Raw genomic sequence first — 24,026 nt, forward strand, 5'->3', positions numbered from 1 at the left:
AAATGCCTTGGATTTTATGAACTGTCTAAATTTATACACTGTGTAAACTGTGCACATAAACTTACACAATTGTCATGCGTATTATGCTTGCATTTAGAGGATAGTTTATTGCACAATGATTGCACCATTAGTAAAGTGGATTCGTTCAAAAGGAAGCAATTACATGGAAAAGAAAAGAGTTACATTGTAAAAAGAAAATCATTACAGCAGTTGATTATATAACATGCAAAACCCCCATAACTCCTACATCTAACATCTGTATGATTGAAGATTTAAAAGTTGGTCCTTCAGAATGATGAGTTTCCACTGGGTGGAGAAAACTGGAGTCCCTCATGAAACTGTCAGTAGCAGTAAAAAGAAAAAGGAAAAACAATAGTTTTAATAATACACATGAAATACATTTCATACAGTATGTATTGTACTTCAGATATTTACTTTACGCATTGTACTGAATGTGGAATATGTTAACTATACTTGAGATTTTTAAAATAAGATTAAAGCTAAAAGATCGTTTCATTTTTAAAAAATTATAGAATATAAATATAAAATATAATGAATATATAATAAACATAAAGTTAGATATATTATAGGTATATTTTGCTGTATATTTTGCACTGAATCTGAACTGTAATCTTAGCATAGTTGTTAACCCTTTGCTTAACCTTAATCTTACTTATTGTGTTAATAATATTATTATTTTAATAAAAATATAATAAATATTTATAAGCAAACAGAAGTTTTCACTCTGCAAATGGTCCACGCTGAATCATCGCTCAACATTAATGACACTTTATATATGTTAGTTGCTGTTATCACTTATGTTAAGCAAATATAAATGAATTCTATACCACATTGCTGTTGCAGAAGATTTATAAACACCTGACCAGAAAATCAGAGAATTCAAAACTCATGTCGGCTTAAAATAGCTCAGAATCGCTCAGAGCACATCTAATAGATATGGGGCTCAGTATTAGCTTAGAGATTGACAGAGAGAGAGAGTGATAGAGATTATAACTTACAGTTAGACACAGTTGTATGAAACTCTGAGGTACTTATAGGTGCCAACGCAGGGGTCAGAGAAGACACCATTTGTAGCAGGCACCACACATATGTTCCTTCCTCCACATCTACAACCAAAACAGATGTTTATCATCCCCATAGATATCAGTATATTAGTGATTATGGTCAATAAAAGTTCAATAAATACTTCAGTTACCTCGCTACCATCTGTCCTAGTGCCCAGGGTGTATAACAGTTTGCTCTGGTGATTTGTTGGTGAGGACGTCCTGCAGCACATGTGAGGGAGTCAGTTCGGCCGTAGTTAGCACTGATGATCCTTATACGATGAGCACCTAAAACAAAACAAAAAATTACCAAAAGTTAAATCAAACTACTTGAAAATAAGCAGCTACAAATTTCAGCATAAATTCTCAACTTTCAAAGATTGTACACTAATGCTAATGGTATATTGTCTCAAAATATTTGTTCTAATAGAGATAGAATTTACTACAATCTTTCAATTTATACATTTTAAAATGATCACAAACCACATGCCAGCACAGCATTGTTGCCTTCACAGGTCACAGTGTGCCCTGTAAGAAAAAGATATAAATGGTTTTATATACAATCTAAAATATTTGTGCTTATCAGTCAATCACATTGGAGGTTGTGTCATGGCTTGGGCTTGCATGGTGCGGGCTTACTTATCTTTACTGATAATGAAACTCATGATGGAAGCAGCATAAGGAATTCAGAAATCTACAGAATTTTTTTTGTTCTACGGTTTACTTTATTATGCAATAAAAATAGTTCATTGTGGGGGGGGGAAAGTTTTTAGATCGGCCAAATAAATCCCCTTAATCTAGTGGAGCAGCATTTCATCTCCTAAAGAAAAGACTGAAAGGAGAAACCTTATTGGAAACAATCTCGAAAGCATAACAAAAGAAAAATGCATTAATTGAGTGATGTCAATGGGTCATCAGCTTGATGCAATTTTTACTCTATGCCATTCCATCAAATAGGCCATTTCAACACATTTAAAGGCAACTGCATTTATATTGCTTCTTTTATTCATAGCTTGGAAGGCTAAAGATGTTTTAGATCTTACTTGTTTCAGAGAGAGCTGGTTACTTACTAGGAGCAGGATTGCATCTGTAAGACACTGTGAGGTATTTAGGAACACCAATGCAGGGATTTGAAAAGACTCTGTTTGTAGCTTTAAGTGTGCATCTTGTCCGTCCATTACACCTTTAAATGAAAGTAAGATGTTAGCATGGCCTCTATGACAAAAGAACACTGAGTTTTACATGAAAAGAAAACAAAAGAATTACAGTGAGGCCACAGTTGCACTTGCTCTTGGAGCATTACAGTTGGTTCTCTTGGGAAGAAAGAACTTTCTTTTTATACAGGTTCCAGAATCATCACGTCCGTAGGTTGCTTTGATGATCTGAATAATATTATGACCTGCATAGAGAAACAGGTTAAACTGCTGCAGTAACATTTGGCATTTCGACCATAAAGATCATAAAGAATTCTTACCACAATTTAGTGTTTTTTGGCCCCGCTGACAGATCACAGCCACCCCTAGAGAAAGGAAACAAATTGTATGCAGTTTGTTAATCAGAATGTAGTAGCATTACCTTTTTATCTGTACAATATTCATCTTTGCTATACAAGTCCCTGTGTGAGCTATCACACAGAGTAACATTTAGAACAGGCATGCCATGAGCATTCCTTGCTTGACTGAGCAAGCAGTAGTGAGCACACTAGTAGGCACACAGTAGTTAACACACTACCATCACCCATCTAAAATTATGCCTAATTCATTATTCACCGTGATGGATTGTTAACTGTGAGGATGTAATAGTATTGATCATTATTGACCCAGTCAGTAGTGAAAATTACTTACGGCCTTGGACGCAGTTGTAGGTGGTTGTGTAGTACTTGTAAGTTCCATAACATGGGTCAGAGATGCGAAGTGATTTTGTGTTTACCACACACGTTTTTAGTCCGTTGCATCTGTTTGGATTAACAAACCAAATACTCTCAAATATTCCCAATTTTATATATATATATATATATATATATATATATATATATATATATATATATATATATATATATATATATATATAATATCACTATACATACACAATTTTGAGAAAAATATAGGGCTGAAATTAGGCTTTCTATGGTCTACTCAACAAATCATTGGGAAAATAATACACAAATGCACTCCATTTGTCACTATTTCCTTGTTTAATTTTGCTTTTCGGAGGCTAAAAACCGAGAAGATTACTTATGCAGTCTTCTTAAATGTAAAGCTGAAATCATGATGTGGTTAAAATCATGATACATGATACAACATGATATGTTGTTTGTTTGTTTTTTAACTCATAACTGTTTGAAGCTCATCAGCAATGAATGAAACAATTTCTTTAAATCCTGATGATTAAAAATATTAAGATATAAACAAGGCATATAATGTTTTGGGTTTTTTTGTTTTTTTTTTGTATTTCTGTGTTACTAATTGTTGCCAAACTGTTGTTGTATAAACGAAAATAAAAACCAACTCAGTACAGGCTATCAAGAAAATAAATGAATAGTAATTTTGTTTTGGGTTAAACCTCCTCACATCATGATTGACTTGTATATTCATGTGACAACGTTTTATTACTTTGCAAGTAGTTATCTACAATGTAATCTACTATTTATATTACAAACCAAGAAACACAATACCTGTCTGCAATTACAGAAGTCCCCATGGCACAGTTAGTTCTAGCACACCCAAAAGGTTGACGATTAAAAGTGCAGGTGTTTCGGTTTGTACGCCCATATATAGTAGACGCCACCTGTATCACTCCAGAGGCTGAAGACATATATGAGATTCCAATTAGCCACAATTTATATTTATATATGAATCATAATTCAATTTAAGTACAGGATTCTCCAGGCAGAGTTTAGGTCACATTGGCCTAGCATATAGCTGACCTCAGCAGTATGGCCTTTTCACAGATATTGCAAGGTATATTTTATCTATAATAATGCAATGTTTATATACTGTACAAATCTCAAAGGATAAGACTTTGCTATTGGAGAATGTAGGACATTGAAGCTTACCACAAGCCAGGCGCTGGACTTTACCATCACAGGTTATTACAGTGACTAAAGAAATAACAGTACAATACATTAATCACACAGATGTTTCAACATGTAAGCCTGAAATATTCACTTCAATTTTCTATGAATCCATTATCAAATATTTGTTCATTTACTATATTGGTGTATACAGTATATGCATTCAAATATTACCTCCAGAAACACGCAGGTCCAGTGCTGCAATGAGCACTGTAAAGCAAAATACATATATGTTACTGTTCCAAAAACATAATTTTTACTATTTCTCCTGTTACAAGAGGTTTCACTTTAGAGCTATTGATCTGTTCGAAAAGGTTTGAAAGAAACTTACGGGCGAGCAGGGTGAACTTCAGGAAAAGCATCATGATGCTGTATATGCTGCTGTTGAAGCTGAAAATTCAGTGCTGTACCAGTGCTGGAACTGCTCTATATAAAATGGTCTCAAAGAAATGTATTGAATAAGTCATGACTAATTAATACACTGGAAATCTTTGGGATCGAGTCAATATTTGGATTGTTGTTCTGCAGTCTTTCTTTGATAACTCAAGAGGCAGTCCAAACATCCTTTTTAAGGGTTGAAAGTTTTTTTTGTCACAAAATGTGTTATTTCCTTGTTGGTGTTGCCTTGTGTATTGTCTGAATGAGAGTTAGTGTTTATTTAGGTTCATTATTTTCGTGATGATTATTATTATTTATTAATTTTTTTTACATCAGCCCATGTGTTTCCACCAAGTACGGTTTTGTGTTGTAAATTGTGTGCCCTCATCTAGTAAAAGGTCTTGTGTTTAGGGTAAAGCTTCGGGTGGCTTCTAACAAGGTCTCCAACTTAAAATCAAACATAAATAGTTTACTTATGAGCAGTTTATTACCATCATCAACATTCTGGGTACAAATCCATTTAAACAAGAAGTGTCTTTTATCCTGCTTTCTTGGTATTTTTATAGCCGAATTGTAAAAGGCATATTTGAGGAGCTGTGTTTATAATACTACTACTACTACTACTACTACTACTAATAATAATAATAACATTTAAAAAATTATAGTATTCAGGATAAACAATGTAAACTGGAGAAAAAGCAATCTTGTGTCTAAAGCATAAATCAAATATTGATTTTGTCTTGAACACTTTATGAGCTCTATTGTGGAGAGAATGATAGTAATTAAGTAATTAAGGAGCTCAACCATCATATATCAGAGTATTGCTCTGATCACTCTGATCAAACTCTGATCACACAGCAGATTTTTACATATAGTCCACAAAATACAATGACAACCAAGTTTACACAAATCAACCAGTTCAAAATTTTATATACACTTGATTTTAAATACAGTGTGTTGTTACCTGGATAATCAACAAGTGTTTCTATGTTTTGTAATAGTTGTTTATGTTTCCTTTGTTTGTCCTGTGCAGTTAAATGGCACATTTTCCGTAGAAAGATTATCCAGGAACTCCACATTATTTGATTTTCCAGTATTCAAAATGTGCAAATATTCCCTAATTCTCAAGAAGTAAAGACGATACATAAGAATCAAAAACTATATAGACATTGTTGTAATAGGGGTAAAATATACAAAAGAATTTATTAAGAAAAAAGCCAGTTGAAGCCATGACCTAATATCACAATATATAGTGACAGTCTTTCAAGCCGAAACGGAGAAACCATGTTAAAAAATGTTGAAATGAAAAAACGCTTAAAAAAACAAGTATACGTTTATTATTCATTACCTTGAAAATCATCTTCAGCAGCAATAACTTGAATTAGTAGTGTTTTGTATAACTTTATTAGTCCCTCACCTTCACAGGAATTTTAGCCTACACTTCCTTCTGGCTTCAGTTCATTAAGGTATGTGGGCATTTGTTGCATAGCTCTCAGTCACAGTAATTCAGTTGGCGACACTTTGATTCTGTTATACTTTTTCCACCATTCTACTGAAGATTTGCTGGTGTGCTTGGTATAATTGTCCGCTGTCATGGCCTCATATTTGATTCTAGAATACGTTGGTATACGTAGCAGTTCATGGCTGACTCAATAACTGCAAGGTGCCCAGGTCCTGTGGCTGCAAATAAAGCCCAAACATCACCCCTCTACTACTGTGCTTCACAAAAGGTGCCAAATGTTGTGCCATGCATTATGGCCAAAAATCTCGATTTTGGTCTAATCTTTCAGAGGGATATTTTTCCAAAATGCCTGTGATTTGTGGCGTCCAGCGTGATATTAAATTTGATAGTAGTAATGGCTACTTTTTACTTAGGTACATGTCAGAGCCCAAACTTCTTTATTTCACTTGAGTAAATGGTTTTGTTTCCATTTTGTTTTGTTTACATTGTGGCTACTATTCACTGTCAGTGACAACAGGTTTACTGGCGGAGCTATTTTGTGTTTTGTCTTGCATTGTCTTGTGTTGTCTTTGCACTGTCCTGTGTTGTCTTGAACTGCCTTGTGTTGTCTTGAACTATATTGTCTTGTGTTTGCACCAGGTTGCACACATGCACTTTATGTGGCGAGGACACTTACTAGTCCGTAGCCCTGTGTTTTCAGTTTCTGTGATTGTTGTTTATTGTAGCATCAGGGTTCTGGTGGAACATTGTTTCATTTCACTGTGTACTGCGTCAGCTGTATATGGTTGAAATGACAATAAAAGCTTCTTGACTTTGACTTTGACTTGAGTAAAAAAGTGTTGTCAGTATTGTAACTTTTACCCGAGTATTTTTTAAACATGACCATCTGTACTTCACTATTCCATTCTGTGTCACTTCACTAAAGTGAAGGATGTGTGTACTTTTGCCACCTCTGCACGCACCTGAATGCTCCAGACCAGCACTGCTAAAACTTCCGCTTTTATTGCAATTGCTTCTGATCAATTAGTCAAGGGCAATTAATTAGCAGCACCTGGCTGCTTCTTAGCCTCTTAAATCAGATGGAAGCAGTAAAAGTGTTTTTTTTTTTCATTTATTATTATTCTTGTTTTTATTTACAGTGCCCTCCACAATTATTGGCACCCCTGTTTAAGATGTGGTCGTGGACTTCTAAAAATTCTCCTTTTTTTTAAAACAACATTGAACCCAAATGCAAAAAAAGAGAAAAATCCAACCTTTTATTTAAGTACATTACTTTGGTGGTAAAAAAATCACACATTTAGAAAAAAAAAAACTTGAAATCATGTGTCCCACAATTATTGGCACCTAACAATTCCTCTGAAAAATTTAATTTTTTTTTTTTATATATTTTCTGTAGTTGCTAAGGTTGGTCAGGGTATCTAGGGACTTTTAATTAGTAATTCATGATTTCCTGTTTTCCTGGGGTATAAATATGACGTGACACAGAGGCCTAATTCTCTTACCCATTTGTCAACATGGCAAAGACAAGAGAACACACCATTCAAGTAAGGCAGATGTGTGTCGACCTTCATAAGTCAGGCAATGGCTACAAGAAAATAGCCACTCGCCTTAACTTGCCGGTATCTACAGTCAGAGGAATCATTAAGAAGTTTAAAACAACTGGAACAGTGACAAACAAGGCTGGAAGAGGTCCCAAGTTTATCTTGCCACAACGCACAGTGAGGAGGATGGTAAGAGAAGTAAAAAAATTTCCCAAGCTCACCGTCACAGAATTGCATCAAAGAGTGGCATCTTGGGGTCACAGAGTCTCCAAAACAACCATCAGACGCCTCTACATGCCAACAAGCTGTTTGGGAGGCATGCAAGGAAAAAGTCTTTTCTCACTAACACTCACAAACGTAAACGCCTGGAGTTTGCTAAGCGGTACTGGGACTTCAACTGGGATCGTGTGCTTTGGTCAGATGAGACTAAGATTGAGCTTTTTGGCAACAAACACTCTAAGTGGGTCTGGCGTAAAACAAAAGATGAGTATGCCGAAAAGCACCTCATGCCCACCGTGAAGTATGGTGGAGGATCTGTGATGCTGTGGGCCTGTTTCTCTTCCAAAGGCCCTGGGAACCTTGTTAGGGTGCATGGCATTATGAACGCTTTGAAGTACCAGGATATTTTAAATAAAAACCTGATGGCCTCTGCCAGAAAGCTGAAGATGGGTCGTCATTGGGTCTTTCAGCAGGATAATGATCCAAAACGTGGCAAAATCTACACAAAAGTGGTTCAGCAGTCACAAACTCAAGGTCCTCCCATGGCCATCTTAGTCCCCAGACCTCAACCCAATCAAAAACCTGTGAGGCGAGCTAAAGAGAAGAGTGCATAAGAGAGGACCCAGGACACTGGATGATCTAGAAAGATTGTGCAAAGAAGAATGGTCAAAAATTCCTCTCTCTGTGTTCTCCAATCTTGTGAAATGTTATAGGAGGAGATTAAGTGCTGTCTTGTTGGCAAAAGGAGGTTGTACAAAGTATTAAAATCAGGGGTGCCAATAATTGTGGCACACATGATTTCAAGGTTTTTTTTTTTTCTAAATGTGTGATTTTTTTACCACCAAAGTAATGTACTTAAATAAAAGGTTGGATTTTTCTCTTTTTTTGCAATTGGGGTTTATGTTGTTTTAAAAAAAGGAGAATTTTTAGAAGTCCACGACCACATCTTAAACAGGGGTGCCAATAATTGTGGAGGGCACTGTATAATTTATTTTACTTTATTTTATTGTAATGGCACAGTTTGATATGCCATGTGTTGTTATTCATCTGCCTTTATTTGGTTTACATAATTCTAACTTGATAAGGACCACAGTTTTATTATATTTTGTTACATAAAACCGTAGAATTTAAAGAGGGTGTATTTTATATTTTTACATGACTGCCATGTATATGTGTACGACAAGGTCATAAGTGTATGTATGCCTTGCAGAATCTGCAAAATATTACTAAAAAAAAAAAGTAATACAAGAACGATCATGATTAGCAAACAACAAAAGCTATTATGTTTTTTTATTTAGAACTGCTTTGAATAAACTTTTTCTCATAGCAAATGTTTACATATCATTAACAAGAAACAGTAGTAACTGGATTTAACACAAATAAACACTTGGTTATGTCACAATGTTACTGTGAACAGATGCTGCTTTTAATTGGGTTTTAGACTGTAATTGTAAATGACATTGTGTCTGTAGAGGACATTCATTGGTAATTGGCACAAAAGCATCACTGAAATAATCTTTCATACGTATCAGTATTATTCCTTTCCTTATTTTCTATAATAAGTAATAATTTTCCTTTGTTGTTTTGTTGTTCAAATTGGAGAAAAAACAACAAATTTAAATGATTGTCACATTTATAATAATAATAATAATAATAATAATAATAATAATAATAATAATAACAACAACATCAACAATATAGTGCATTAAATACCTAACACAACCCTCAACTGTGTTATGCTTGCATTTAGAGTATAGTTTATTACACAGTCATTAGTAAAGTGGATTTGGTAAGGAGGAAGTTATTACATGTGAAAGCCAAGTACATTTCAGAAAGAAAAACATTACAGCAGTTGATTACATAACATGCAAATATGAAGCGCCTCAACATTGCATTCGGACATCAAATATGTAAAATTTCTGATTCCTTTTCAGGTATGAATATGAAGTCCCTTATGTTGCTCTGTCAGAAGCAAAAAAAGAAAAAAAAATTAGTAATTTCATTAAAATAAATTTCATACTGTTCTGTAATTAAAGTCTCCCTGAATTGTACCTGAAATGTTTAGATTAATATTTTCTGCATAGAGTGAGACAGCTTTAGTGATCAGCTTTTGTAAGCTTAAACTTCTCACTGCTAAAAAATTAACCACTGGAAAATAATAAAAAAACAAACAAACAAACAAACTAAAATCTTACATTTAAAAATTTATTGTATTTTCAATGTCAAATTTCAATTACTCTAATCTAATTAATTATATAATCTAATGTTAATAACATTTCATGCCTGATCAATTAAAATCTTTTAAAATAAACCAACAACAAAATATTTTTGCTTTTTAATAGGCAGATTGTGAAAAAATTGTAAAATGTGTGTTATGGTTTATATTTACCATTTTACATTGCATTTTTTATTAAGAAAGGTCAAATATTAAAGGTCATCTACATGCAAGAATTTGTTTCAGTTAGCTAGCTAAATTCTTACAATGTCATATTTATCACATATTGATATTCACATTTTCAACATTCAACTGTAAACTCCTAAATTCCTCAACTCTGCAATGTGCATATTTTGTACCTAATTATTTATACTGTGTACTTTTACAATAAAATGAATTTAACAGTAATGTTTAAGTACATGTAGTATAAATTATATAATGTTAGTTATATGTTTAAATCTATAAACAAATTTACATGACTTTATGTTCAAACAGCATGAAGAAAATAAAAGACTTGGTACAAAGACAACACATTTGATATCAATTACCATAAAATTTCAGTCCTAATATTCTAGTGCTTTATGCACCATATGATTATTATTTCTTTTGTCTTTTTTTTTTCCCAAATTTACCAAAGTTTGTTTTTACTGTTACTAATGTAATACTTATTCACTAATAACTATGCATCTAAATAAAGAAGTAAAAACTATTGTTTTTGTAGGGTGCATACGAAAATGTGTAGGCACATTTCAACGTAAGTCATAGAAAAAAGTTATTTTCCATAACAAATACACAATTCCCAAGAAAAAAACTCTTAGTAAGAACCTACAGTAGTCTATGTTCAGTTTTTTCTTTACGATCTCCTGTTTTTGTTATCCACTGATGACATTTAAAATAGAAGCTCTAGATGTATATCTTGGGTTTTGCCTCAGTAGACTGCATTTATTGTAAAAAATAATTTTGAAAGCAGAGAGCTTTCTATGGGAGAAAAGCAAGTCAGCTGAGAAAATAGCGAAAATCAATCCAAGCCATGGCATCAGCATTTATTTTTTTCCTGAAAAAGAAAGAAATCAATGGTGTACTAAGAACCAGTTTTCGAAAAGATCAGCCCTTGGAAAACAATAACAGTTCATGGCAAACTAAAAGCTGTAAATAAAAAAAACAAAAACAGTCAGTAGCATCAGTAAAAACCTTTATAGTGCGAAGGTGAAGGCACTTCAGGAAGACATTGAAAGAAGTATGAAAAAGTTGCCAGTACCACAAAATACAATCTGGTACTTTTGCTCACCTAAGGTTTTTGTGGCCTGTCGCGGACAGTGCCATGGAACAGAAAAGCATCTGTAAGACACAGTGAGGTATTTAGAAGTCCCAACACAGGGATCTGTAAAGACTTGGTTTGAAGCTTCTAGTGTGCAACTTCTCTGTCCATTACACCTTTAAATGAAAATAAGATGTTAACATGGCTTTGAACATCATAAACATGACGTTTGGGTAATCTTTAAAGTAACAGAAAACAATGATTTACAGTGAGGCCACAATTGCACGTGTTCTTGGAGCGTAACAGTTAGTGTTCTTGGTCACGCAAGTGGTGGCTCCATTTGAACAGGTTGTAGAATCAGCACGTCCATAGATGGCATTTATGATCTGAATCGCATTATCACCTGCACAGAGACACAGTTTAACCTACTTTAATAACAATCAGCTGCCTAAACATTAAGATGACTTGTTCTTACCGCAACTCAGTGTTCTATGTTCCTGCTCGCAGATCAAAACCACCTCTAGAGTAAAGAGACAAAAATGCATGCAGATGATTATATATGTATGAAAAAACACAATCCATTCTCTTTTTCCATACTTCCTCTCACTTGAAGAGAGTCATCTGTTTATGAATATTATTTGCCGTTAAAGTCTTTGTGAACTGTTATTAGTATTAAGATGAGATTCACACTAGTTCTCTAAACACACATTCCAATGTTGTCTGTTCAGTGTCTATATGATCCTTACGATGTAAGTATGCAAGGTACATGGAATGTCTTTGTCTGGGTTTACACATCTCTGGTTACCGTGTCTTCTTACACAATCAGGAACAGTTTCAGCTCAGGTTTTTTTCCAGTGTGTAAATAGATTTGTCTGTTATCTGCATTAAACTGAAGAAAAACATATGCGCTATTCTGTGTGCTGTGTGTTTCTTCCCTGATCAGAAAAGACACCACGTCTTCACACCATCACATCGTAGATCGCATGAGAAACCTCGTCAAGAAGTGTTGTTCAAAAGTTTTTTTTAAAAGTACCAGTAACAGTATTGCATCAATATCAGTTGGTAGTGAACATTACTCACGGCCAGGGATACAGTTGTAAGTGGTGTTGTAGTATTTATATGTTCCAGGACATGGATCAGGGATGGTAAGTAAATCAGTCCTTAAATTACAATGTCTTAGTCCATCGCATCTGTTTGGGATAAACAAACTAAATTACATTAATACACACATACACACACACACACACACACACACACACACACACACACACACACAGACACACCCAACCAAGACACACACACACACACACACACACCCATCCACCCGCCCAAACACCCACCCACCGACCACCCACACACACACCCATCCACCCGCCCAAACACCCACCCACCGACCCGACCCACACACACACACACACACACACACACACACACACACACACACACACACACACACCTTCTTTCTCTCTCTTTTGTCTCACACACACACACACACACACACACACACACACACACCTTCTTTCTCTCTTTTGTCACACCCACACCCACACACACACACACACACACACACACACCCACACACCTTCTTTCTCTCTCTTTTGTCACACACACACACACACACACACACACACACACACACACACACACACACACACACACACACACACAACATCTTCCTTGCTCAATAGCTGTTTGGTAACAGCATGCCAGGTCGGTAACAGTAACTTGAGGATTGAGCTGATTATTCCTATGACAACATGTCCTACTGCATTCTGCTCTTCTGAATTGACTTAACATGTACTATAACATGTATATGATAAACCAAGAAACACTATACCTATCTGCGATTGTGAAAGTCCTGAAGACACAGTTAGTGCTATCAAAATGAGAAGCAGTACAATTAAAAGTACAGGCTTTGCGGCTGGTGCGGCCATATACAGAAGACTTCACCTGTATCACTCCAGTGGCTGAAGACATAAATACATCAACATATAATTAAAACAATTTTTAATTATACATGGATCATAATACAAGTACAGGTTTCTCCAGAAAGAGTTCAGGTCCTCAGTTTACATGCTCCTTTAGATAATGTAGGATATCAACGCTTACCACAAGTCAGGTCAAGGACATTTCTATCACAGGTAATTGCAGTCTCTGAAAGTAAACATTAATTACATAGATAATTAATTACATAGATAATTGAAGACGCAACCATTTGATATGTTGGTGTTTAAATGTATTTAAATATTACTTCCAGAAACATGCAGGTCCAGTGCTGTAATAAACACTGTAAATCAATATACAAGTATGTTACTACATCTTCTCAATATAAGAACCAAAATTACTGCTGTTTCTCTTCATATTAGAAATATTTTTCCAATAGAAAAGTATAGAAAAAACTTACAGGTGAGCAGCGTGAACTTCAGGAGGACCATTGTAATGCTGTTTATGTTAAGATTGAAGATGAACCTTTAGTGCTGTATCACTAGAACTGCCCTACTTATAGCAAGAACCAGTAAATCAGTCATGACCTAAATTAATACATTTGGCGTCTTTGTGAAAGAATCAATATTTGTATGGTTGTTCATTTGCAGTGCAAATAAAAGGTTTTTTTTAAAGTACATTTTTTTAAAGAGGATGTGTGTTTTATGTTGATGTGAAAATGTGTTTGTTGGTTGCTTTCCCAGAGGTCCAGCTTTGGCAACTTGGTGTTGAACAATCTTCCAATCAGATGGACAATATCTTAACCACAGAGACTAGCACTTATCTACTTTTAAAGATTACAGCTCCAGTATGTTAAATGAGCAGATTCCTGATGGCTGTTTATTGGGGTCTTTCAGATACCTTTGAATATCAAACAAATGGTTTAACAGGATTTATTTAAGCGCAGTTTATTACTCTTTCCACCACCTTCCTTTGTAAGGTTTACAGCTGATGGTCAAAGGCATATTTGATGGGTTTTGTCGATGGTAAAATTACTACAGTACACATCCTTCATCTGTCATATAAAAGACAGCCATAAGCCATTGTCTTAGCGAATTTTTTTCCAGTTTTAAAAAAGAAACTGAGCTCACAGGTACCTTTTACAACAAGTGTCCACAAGGCCGCAGAACGATACCGGCCCGTGGATCATTTGGTACGGACCACACAAAAAGAATAAAAACGTTTACATTTTTATTTTATTTTCCATTTTATTGACTTTCATTAATCTAATTTCATGCACATGTTTTGGTCACAGTTATTTTATACACAATGATAAAAGTTCCCACTGATTCTGCATTATTATGGTGAGTTACATTTTCATGTTATATGTAAATGAATGAATAATTGAATCATATAATATGTATAATAGTAATATAATATGCATATTATTGTGTGTTACAATAACCCCCATCTGAATTTACAGAAATGAACTATATTGGAAGTTTATATACACGTTTGTTTTTACAGTGTGTTGTGACCTGGATGATCAACGACTGTTATGCTTTGTGATAGATGTTCATGAGTCCTTTGTTCACGAGTTGTTCATTATTTGTCCTAAGCAATCAAACTGCCCATTTTTCTTAAGAAAGCTTTTTCATGAACTGCACATTATTTGAATTTCCAGCAACCAAATGTTGCAAATATTTATTGATTTTTAAGAAGTCAAGATGATTCATCCAAGCAAAAATTATATAGAAGGGGTGAAATATGCATAAGATGCAGAAAATTAATTCCTAGTGAATTTCTTTAGAATTGATAGTTTCACAAAACGTAATAATGTTGATCATTAAAACAGTATTAAGAATCAAACACTTAATGGGGGATCTGGACCAGCAGACCGGTACAGTAGGTGAGATTATATGAAATCCAAAAGACAGAAATACAAAAATCGCATTGAAGCAGTAAGATGGTCAGTATATTAATTTTTTATTTTATTTTTTTATTTTTTTCTCTAGGTTTAGGCACATTTATCAGCCCCAGATAATTTGATCACAATGTTTCACAATTATAGCTATTTGATTTATCATAGCTATTTCTCTATATCTACTCCATTTGCGAACTAAGAAAAATCTAACAAGAATGTCTCATATAATCACTACAAATAGTAGAATTTCAATTGCAACGCTTGTTTGATACAATGGTTCTATAAATTATATGACTTTTAGGCAATATATAACAAATGTTTTGATGAGTATTTGTACTTTGTTACTTCCCACCTCTGCTGTCAGGGTTTAAATGGATTTTTAAATATGTTATTTGAAGCTCTGTGTCGACTGGCCTGCCATTATGTGTCTGAGTTTCCTAAACATTTTTTTGTTCTGTTTTGTTGGGGCTTAATGGTGTCTGCTAGACATAGCATGGCACCAATACAAGGTAACAAATTACCAGTAGCAACCCCACATGTGAACTAATTGCAGATGTTTACACACCAAATTCTGGATAACCAATATTTACCAAAATACTCAACACATACAGATACATTGTAAATGTATGTTGATTTAAATTCTACACAGATAGCACAGTATGAAAAAAATAATGGATTGTACATAGTGAACAAACTGAAGGTACTCACATATACAGTACACTTTAAACACTGGTAGAATGAGGCGCCCTCTACTGGTCTTAACAGACTGCAGTTTCCCCTAATCTAAACAGTTCGCTACACATATTTATATACACAGCCAGTATGGGGAAAAAATCAGTATTTCTATCCTCCCATTACAACACATCTCGTATTTACCACAATTTCACAATGTATTGGTTATTGCACCAAATTCATTTCTCATACCAGTGAACTTGCACTATTTCTGGTTATTGCACATATAGTTATTATTTCACACAGTGTTGTGAAAAACTATTATAGCAATTGGTATGACATGGAAAAAATAAAAAAGGTGGACAACCACAAACTCCTGCAGTCTTTTACCTTGTATGTTTAAAAATTGGTCCAAAAAAACAACAAAAAAGAGAACAACAATTTTTTTTTTATTATGTTTATTATTTTGGTGTTTTCACCATAGAAGTCCTTTTTTATGTGCTGTTTCCATAGCAATGATCCTGTATGAAAAATTTTAGTTTTAATATAATCCTTAATTGAATTGCAATATTGAGCAGTTGTCATTGAAAAGGACACTTTCTCATCAATCTTAGTTTACAATTTATCAGTATTACAAATGCTATGCAATGCCCCTGTGCACAAAGTCAGCCCCATGAAAATATGGTTTACAAGGTTTGGAGAGGAAGATCATGATTGGTCTGCTGAAAAGCTCTGATCTCAACCCTACTAAACACATTTGGGATGAACACTGCCCACACCCCAGGCCTCCTCACGTCACCTACATCAGTATGTGACTTTACTACAACACTCTTGTTGCTGATGAACACAAATGCAAACAAGCACACTCCAAAATCTAGTGGAACTAAATGTGGAATGTGAAGCTCAAAAAACACATCCCATACTTATGGCCAGGTGTCCACAAACTTTTGCAATATAGTGAAGTTAATCAGTGTATAAATAATATATGAGTGGTTTGGTTCTAGTTGATATTTTAAGCATTCGATACACTATATGGATAAAACTATTGGGACACTTGGCTATAGGACTATAGCATTTGGATGCTGTATTATTACATTTTCCCTACACTTTAACTATTAGCCCCAAACCTGCTCCAGCTTGAAAAATTACCTGTGCATGAATCCTGCTCCATGAAGATATAATTTACATGGAATACAAATCTTGAGTGGCCTGCTATAAAGCTCTGACCTCAACTCTATTAAACAGCTTTGGGATGAATTAGAAAGCTGACGGCACCCCAGGCCTCCTCACCCTTCATCAGTACATGACTTTACTAACACCCTTTTGGGTGAATGAGCACATCCCGTGGAATGGGATGTTCAAAAAGCACATACAAATCTTATGATCAGGTCTTCACAAACTTTAATCTATATAGTGTATATACAGAAAAATCTACAATTAGATACAAGTGTACACAATATTGAGGAACTTAAAGGTGCCATTGCAGGGGTCAGAGAAGACAGTATTTGTGGCAGGCACCTCACAGCTGCTCTTTCCTTCACATCTGCAAAAAAAAAGGGTACAGGGAGCCTTTCATATGAATTGTCTTCACAGATATCAGTAATGTATGCTAATGATATTGGTCATGTGTAATAATAGTAAAGATAACACTTTAATTAATAATTCCATTACCTGGCCTCAACTAATTTGAGTGTGTTAGGCATGTAGCAGTTTGTCTTGAAGATTTGATTGTAGGGTTTTCCTGCTGAACATGTGGTGGAATCGGTTCGGCCGTAGTTAGCACTGATGAGCTTTATGAGCTTAGCACCTAAAATTAGAATTCAGCACAAAGTAAAAAAAAAAAAGAAAAAAAAAAAAAAATATATATATATATATATATATATATATATATATATATATATATATATATATATATATATATATATAGTGTTTAAAAAAAAAAAAAGGAAGAACTACTTAACCACTAAGGGAAAATAGCATAGTATGTTAAATCTTTATTTAACAATGTGTACATATTAGTCTTTATTATATTATTATATTATAACATTTAATAAAATAAGTACATAAGAAATAATAAGGAGAAAATAAGTACAAACCACATTGCAGGATAGCAGTGTTGTGTTCACAGGTAACAGATTTTTTTAATTCTGTAAAAATATTTAAATCTAAATAAATAAATAAAAGACCACAGAAACATTCGTAATATTATTTCAACCCCAATTGCAAAAAAGTGGGGACAATGTGCAAAATCTAAATAAAAATAGAATGCAATTATTTGCATATCTCTTTAGATATATATTCTGTTCACAATAAAAAAATATATTATTAACTGTTTAAATGTAGAATATTTCATGTTAAGGAAAGAATAAGGACATTTGAATTTTGATGGCTGTAACACCTCTCAATCCAGTTTGGACAGGGTCATGTTTACCACTGTGTAGCATCACAACTTCTGTCCATGTACATCTGGGAAATGAGAGTTGCTGTAGTTTTTTTAAAAGGAATGTTGTCCCACATGTGTGTGATACAGGATTCTAGCTGCTCGACAGTTCTGGGTGTCCTTTATTGTATTTTTCATTTCATAATGTACCAAATGTTTTCAATAGTGAAAGGTTAGACTTCTGTTGCCCTGTCACAACATTCTTGAGACATGTCATCAAATTCCAATGACCTTATTGTGTCCTTAAAATGGTACATTTCCTCAGTTAAAGAATTTGATATGTATATTGTATTAAATAGTAAATGTATTGTACATTTTAAAAATGGATTACAAGATTTGCCAATCACCGCATTGTTTTTTATTTAGGTTTTACACAGTTTCCCAACTTTATTTTTGGAATTGGGGTTGTACTAAGACCAGTTATTCATTCCTAATTACTCAAATCCATTAAAAGAGCTAAAGTATTTCCAGAGAAAGCAGGATTACCAATGCAGGTGTAGGACACAGTGAGGTATTTAACAGTTCCGGTACAAACATCAGTAAAGATGCTGTCTGAAGCTTCTACAGTGCATCTCCTTTGTCCATGACACCTTTTAATAAAAGTAAGATAATATAGTCACTTTTGACAAATGAAGACTAAATGCAACTAAGTGAAAGTGATTCTAATAAGTAAAATATTTATCACAGCAAACAGACAAGACAAAGTTACAGTTTCACCACAGCTGAGCGTGTGTTTGGACTGTAACAGTTGGTGTTCAGGACCAGACTGTTATATAGTCCACTGGAACAGGTTACTGAATCAGAGCGTCCATAGTTCGCATTTATGATCTGAATTAAAGTATCTCCTGCACAGAGACACAGAAAAAAACTATTAGATGAATGGTAATATAAAAAAATACAGAAAGAAAGACAGTGTGAAATTCTCACCACAATCCAGTGTGCTGTAGCCACGTTCACAGATTACAGTGACTCCTAGAGAAATGAGAGCACGTGATAAAGTGCTATTGAAATAAAATATACAAATTATAATGGAATTATGCCCTAGATATAAGAACAAACTCACATCTATCTAAAAGCCATTTTGAGAGGTAAAGGACTTGTTCAGCAGCCAAGGAATGAGAGCTTGGTGAAGCTGGGATTTGAACTCATGACCTTCTGATGCAAAGTGATGCAAAGTATAATGCTGGTTGTTGTTTTTTTTTGTTGTTGTTTTTAACAAAGAGTTTGATATAGAGTATCTGTACTACATCTGATACTTACTTTCCAATCGAATCGACTAATTCACACCATAACACTGTAACACACACAGCATACAAGAACTTTGATTCATTCACGCAACCGTGATGTATCTCATCTCTGCTGATACCGAACCTTTTGATTTGTGCTTGCCTTGCAGTTTTGCTCTAGTTTAATATGCATGCCAACCTTTGACTGTGTGTGGATTTTGTACCTGACAAATTTAATGTTATGAACATATCATATGTCTCCTGAGACAGTATTCAAAAAAAGATTTCTTATCACCATCACCCCACTAAATTATTTAAAAAAATTAGAATTTTTGCACATGGGGGTAGATTCACTGGATTTCAGCATCGACTCAGTATCAGTGTATTAGTTCATTTTACAGCGATAATTACATTGTCTTCACACATTCCAACACACCCTCAATCTGCTGAACACTTACGTCCATCAATGCACTCGTAAGTGGTGTTATAGTACTTGTAAGTTTCAGGACACAGGTCAGGGGTGTCAAATGAATCTGTCTTTAACTCACACACACGCTGGCCATTGCATCTGTTTGGAGTAAACAGACCAAATGCTTCCACAGTTATAGTGTTGAGAATCTTTGTTCATAAATGAATAAATAGTAGTCATCTGTAGTTCAAACAATTTCATCTATAAGTTCATTCTTAAAAAACAAAGTACAATATCAGTGCCTGTCTACTTTGTTAGAAATATAAATAGAGAGAGAGAGAGTGTGTTTAAAGAATTCTGGAAATTCTCAGTACCTATCAGCAATAGTGGAAATTCCCAAGGAACAGCTGGTATTGACCGCATTATTGTAGGACCAGTCAATACTACAGGTAGTGTTGTCAGTACGGCCATATACAGAAGACTGCACTTTTATCAGCCCAGTGTCTGAAAACATATTTATACATTTGTCACTGTCTTGCTTTATGTGTTTTCTTATAAAATTAATACAAAAATTTCATACAACCATCTTAGACTTATTATGTCCTGTTGGAGAATAAAAAAAATATAAGCTTACCGCAAGCAAGGCGATGGATATCACCTTTGCAGGTAATAATATTTCCTGAATAAATAGATCATTTGCACATATTTAAAGTTAGCGTATTGTTAGCACACTGTCGGTTATTTTCAAGGTTATAAATGTAAATAATACCTCCGTAAACAAACGTGTCTTGAGTTGCAATAACTGTAAAACAGAACACAGATAGCTTAGTAATAAAGCAGCTAAAGGAAATTATTTTTTTACTATTTCAACTATTATGAAGTTTGCAAGGTAGCAAAAGATTTCACAGATTTCTTTTATACATATAGCATAATCTGGGTATTACTTAATCATGTGGAAAAGCATGTGGGAAACTCACAGGTAAGTAGAATGAGCTTCAGGAACAGCATTGTAATTGTTGAAGCTGAAGCTGAATCACTGTAACAAACACAAGGGCTTTGACTTGTTCACACAATATATGACGGCATATAGTCGCATTTTGCCTCTGTTGAAAAAAAGGCTTTCGATTTGTGTTTGCTTTACTGTTGTGCTTGCTGATCATCGAACCTTTGCCTCTTTGTACCTTGGATTTTGTACCTGATTTAGGTTTGTTGACTAAGTTTAGTCATCGCGTTTCCCAAAACCTCCATCTGCATGTTACTCACATTATTACAAATAACATTACATTTTCACAAACCAAAAAGTGTCAGATTTAAAGAATGTAGGAATTCTGTAATTTTACTTATCAGAAGTTTACCATCTGAACCATTGAGCTACCACTTCCCATGTACAGTCAAATATATATACTGCCAGGTGTTAACATTGCAGTAACACTGACAAACGGTTTTATATGTTTTATATGTTGACTTTAACATTTTACATTATATTCCATTCCATTCTACCTATCAAATGAAATTTAATGTTCTGTTAAACAAGAGACATAAGGTTTTGTAGCTTTGCAGTGAACGGACATATTATTGCTAACGTATACTTAAGCCATCAGTATTTGACAATAATAACTATGCACTAATAACTACATGGTGAATCTGGATCCAGTGCGTTCATGATGAGTATGTTAAACTACATCAGTGGCAGAATTAATTAGAATTATAAATTAATTGGAAGGGAAAAAAACACAGTAGGTTTTTATTACATTTAAGGAGCCTTACCATTTATTTATGTAACAAAAATACCACACATTTTGTATGTTTTTAGAAACAATCCCACAGACCTGCTGTAATTATGTCACAGACCAGAACCAATGAGAGTCCCAGAGTCAACAAAACAGTTGTAGACATAACGGAATTAAAGGAACACATATCCTACCTGTTATCATATCTTTTATCATGAGTTTACTATGTATGACTGTGACTGTGTAACTGACATGTGACTGTCCAGTTGTTCTATGGCGTTGGATAAAAAACAGCTCAACAATAAACAGATCATTGATATTTATACACCAAGAAAAGCACTAGAGCAACTCACAACTGTCTTATTTATAGAGCTGAGCAGTTGAGGGTTAAGGGCCTTGCTTACGAGTCCAAAATCTTAACCACTAAGCTTCGACTTTCCCACACATACACACACAGATTTTATAGATGTAGTCACTGCTACCTACACTGCATTGTTAATTACTCTCGTAATATTTGGGGATATGTCCGAATGTACGTTCCTGCATATATACATATAAGTAAGCACTATCATGGACAGGATCACAGTGGATCCAGATCAGTCCAGAGGTGACTAAAGTGTATACTGTACATATCCATACAGTCATTTATACCCAGAATAATCTAGTAATTAAATTGGGACCTTTAAGCATTAAGGCAGGCAATCAATCAGTGTAAATGTAAATGATGGTAAATATTATCATACATTTGATTATTTAGATTGTGTTCCTGTTCACAATTAACCCTTCAAAAAAAACAGCTTAGGAAAGTCAAGGTTTATTATTGTAATCATTTAGTGAAGAAGTAGCTGTTAACACCTTCAGAAGTTATCAATAATCAGTCTCCTGTAGCCTGAAAAGTTCTATTAATGCACTGACTGTGCATTTGTAATCAAGTTCTTCAGCTGGAAAAGAAACCTTACAATCATTTGAACTCACCGAAGTTTTGATTTGATGTATTATAGATCTCTTGTCTTTGGATCCACAGCTTCTCTGACTTTCCGCTTCAGCTGCAGCTTAAAAATTGGTCCTTGATTCGAGTCCAGTCGTTCTGCACCAGATGCACTATTTATTGACCGTGTTTGGCCTGACACAGTGTACAGACAAATAGCCAGCTGCAACTCAAAGTGCATGGTCAAATGGACATACAGTAAATGCTGTAACTAGATAAATAAAACATTCAAATGCCAAATTGATTGATGTGGGGAAGGAAAGACCCAAGACCATTTCGACCATTGTTCTCAGGGCAATGTACATTCGATAGAAACCATCAAGACTTGAGATATTGCCTCACATTCATTGCTTTCAATAAGCCTCCCAATTTGTTCGATTGAACTTGATTTGTAAAGGTTTTTGTTTCAAATTTCTACAAAATTTCTTTAGGGATACACTGTAAATCTTTGTTAGTTGAAGACACAATGGACAACATTCTGTTCTGCATCAGAGTTTAAAGTAAATGCTCATACTTTAATAACTTTGGTCCAGAGAGGATGGCAGCGTTTCTGTTCACGATCATGTTCACGCATGCCTTGTTCCTTGCATTATAGAGATTTAACCTGCATTTGACGATGACAAACTGTGTTCCCAGACAATGAATTCTGGAGGTGTTAATGAGCCCATGCAGTGATTTCCATTACAGAATCAGAACTGTTTTAAATGCAGTGCAGCCTAAGGGCCTAAAGATCACAGCTATCCCTCTTGTGCACAGACATTTCTTTCTTCAGATTCTTTAAAACTGTTTTGCAATTTTATGTTGAGAAACATGATTCTAAAATTATTCCACATTTTGTAGACACAGTCTTTCACAGTTTGGTGAAGCTCTGCCCGTTTTTACTTCTGAGAGACTCTCTAAGCTGCATATAAAATAATTGGATATTTATATCCAATTATTTTAATGACCTGTTTTCAATTAACCTAATTAGTTGAAAAATGTTTCTCCAACTGTTTCATTTTAATAACACTTACATTTTCCAGACTTTTGTTGGCCCCTGCCCCAAATCTTTTGAGACGTTGCAGCTATCAAAATACAAATCTTTTTTTATTGTACATTTCCTAAGTTTAAAGATTTGATGTTTTTTGTTTTCTTCCTCTTCTTTCAGCTGCTCCCATTAGGGGCCGCCACAGCGGATCATCCGTCTCCATACCTCTGTCCTCTACATCTGCCTTTTTCAAACCAACTACCTGCATGTCTTCCCTCAGCACATCCATAAATCTCCTCCTTGGTCTTCCCCTTTTCCTCCTTCCTGGTGGCTCTATCCTCAGCATCCTCCTACAGATATACCCCATGTCCCTCCTCTGCACATGTCCAAACCATCTCAATCTCGCCTCCCTCACCTTGTCTCCAAATCTTCCTACATGCACTGTCCCTCTAATAAACTCGTTTCTAATCCTGTCCTTCGTCGTCACCACCAACGAAAACCTCAACATCTTCAGATCTGCTATCTCCAGCTCCACCT

At 34.7% G+C, this 24,026-nt stretch overlaps 2 protein-coding genes across 3 annotated transcripts; both read right to left on the bottom strand.

Moving 5' to 3' along the window:
- Nucleotides 1-199: 199 nt before the first annotated feature.
- On the bottom strand, nucleotides 200-22,633 carry LOC124399746. Its single transcript, XM_046870899.1, has 25 exons — nucleotides 22,510-22,633; nucleotides 20,782-20,840; nucleotides 20,574-20,606; nucleotides 20,439-20,483; nucleotides 20,179-20,308; nucleotides 19,854-19,963; nucleotides 19,097-19,141; nucleotides 18,879-19,014; nucleotides 18,656-18,759; nucleotides 17,826-17,876; nucleotides 17,401-17,536; nucleotides 17,175-17,272; nucleotides 11,478-11,613; nucleotides 4,469-4,527; nucleotides 4,312-4,347; nucleotides 4,120-4,164; nucleotides 3,739-3,868; nucleotides 2,909-3,018; nucleotides 2,539-2,583; nucleotides 2,331-2,463; nucleotides 2,135-2,247; nucleotides 1,548-1,592; nucleotides 1,217-1,352; nucleotides 1,020-1,127; nucleotides 200-338 (listed from the first exon to the last, which is right to left on the bottom strand). Exons 2-24 carry the CDS (start codon nucleotides 20,810-20,812, stop codon nucleotides 1,022-1,024), a joined length of 2,013 nt encoding a protein of 670 aa, XP_046726855.1. The 5' UTR covers nucleotides 20,813-20,840; nucleotides 22,510-22,633; the 3' UTR covers nucleotides 200-338; nucleotides 1,020-1,021.
- On the bottom strand, nucleotides 8,998-13,698 carry LOC124400001 (rhamnose-binding lectin-like). Of its 2 annotated transcripts, none has more exons than XM_046871442.1 (9): nucleotides 13,615-13,698; nucleotides 13,462-13,497; nucleotides 13,320-13,364; nucleotides 13,048-13,177; nucleotides 12,291-12,400; nucleotides 11,686-11,730; nucleotides 11,478-11,613; nucleotides 11,241-11,386; nucleotides 8,998-9,699 (listed from the first exon to the last, which is right to left on the bottom strand). In XM_046871442.1, exons 1-9 carry the CDS (start codon nucleotides 13,643-13,645, stop codon nucleotides 9,668-9,670), a joined length of 711 nt encoding a protein of 236 aa, XP_046727398.1. In that variant the 5' UTR covers nucleotides 13,646-13,698; the 3' UTR covers nucleotides 8,998-9,667. The 2 variants fall into 2 exon arrangements, with proteins under 2 accessions (XP_046727398.1, XP_046727399.1); XM_046871443.1 differs by lacking the exon at nucleotides 8,998-9,699 and adding an exon at nucleotides 9,706-11,006.
- Nucleotides 22,634-24,026: the final 1,393 nt, after the last annotated feature.

This window comes from Silurus meridionalis, chromosome 17, assembly GCF_014805685.1.
Source record: "Silurus meridionalis isolate SWU-2019-XX chromosome 17, ASM1480568v1, whole genome shotgun sequence".
Lineage (NCBI taxonomy): Eukaryota > Metazoa > Chordata > Actinopteri > Siluriformes > Siluridae > Silurus > Silurus meridionalis.

What these genes read in the sequence shown, in the direction of transcription:
- LOC124399746 (XM_046870899.1), bottom strand. Translation starts at nt 20,812, where the DNA reads ATGCTGTTCCTGAAGCTCATTCTACTTACCT. An exon ending in CTACAGCACACTGGATTGTG is followed by an intron (nt 19,015 to 19,096) that starts GTGAGAATTTCA and finishes GTCTCTGTGCAG; the next exon opens with GAGATACTTTAATTCAGATC. An exon ending in CAATGCTGTGCTGGCATGTG is followed by an intron (nt 1,353 to 1,547) that starts GTTTGTGATCAT and finishes GTTTTGTTTTAG; the next exon opens with GTGCTCATCGTATAAGGATC.
- LOC124400001 (XM_046871442.1), bottom strand. Translation starts at nt 13,645, where the DNA reads ATGGTCCTCCTGAAGTTCACGCTGCTCACCT. An exon ending in GGACCTGCATGTTTCTGGAA is followed by an intron (nt 13,365 to 13,461) that starts GTAATATTTAAA and finishes GTTTACTTTCAG; the next exon opens with AGACTGCAATTACCTGTGAT. An exon ending in ACAGGCCACAAAAACCTTAG is followed by an intron (nt 9,700 to 11,240) that starts GTGAGCAAAAGT and finishes TGCTTCTGACAG; the next exon opens with AGCAACATAAGGGACTTCAT.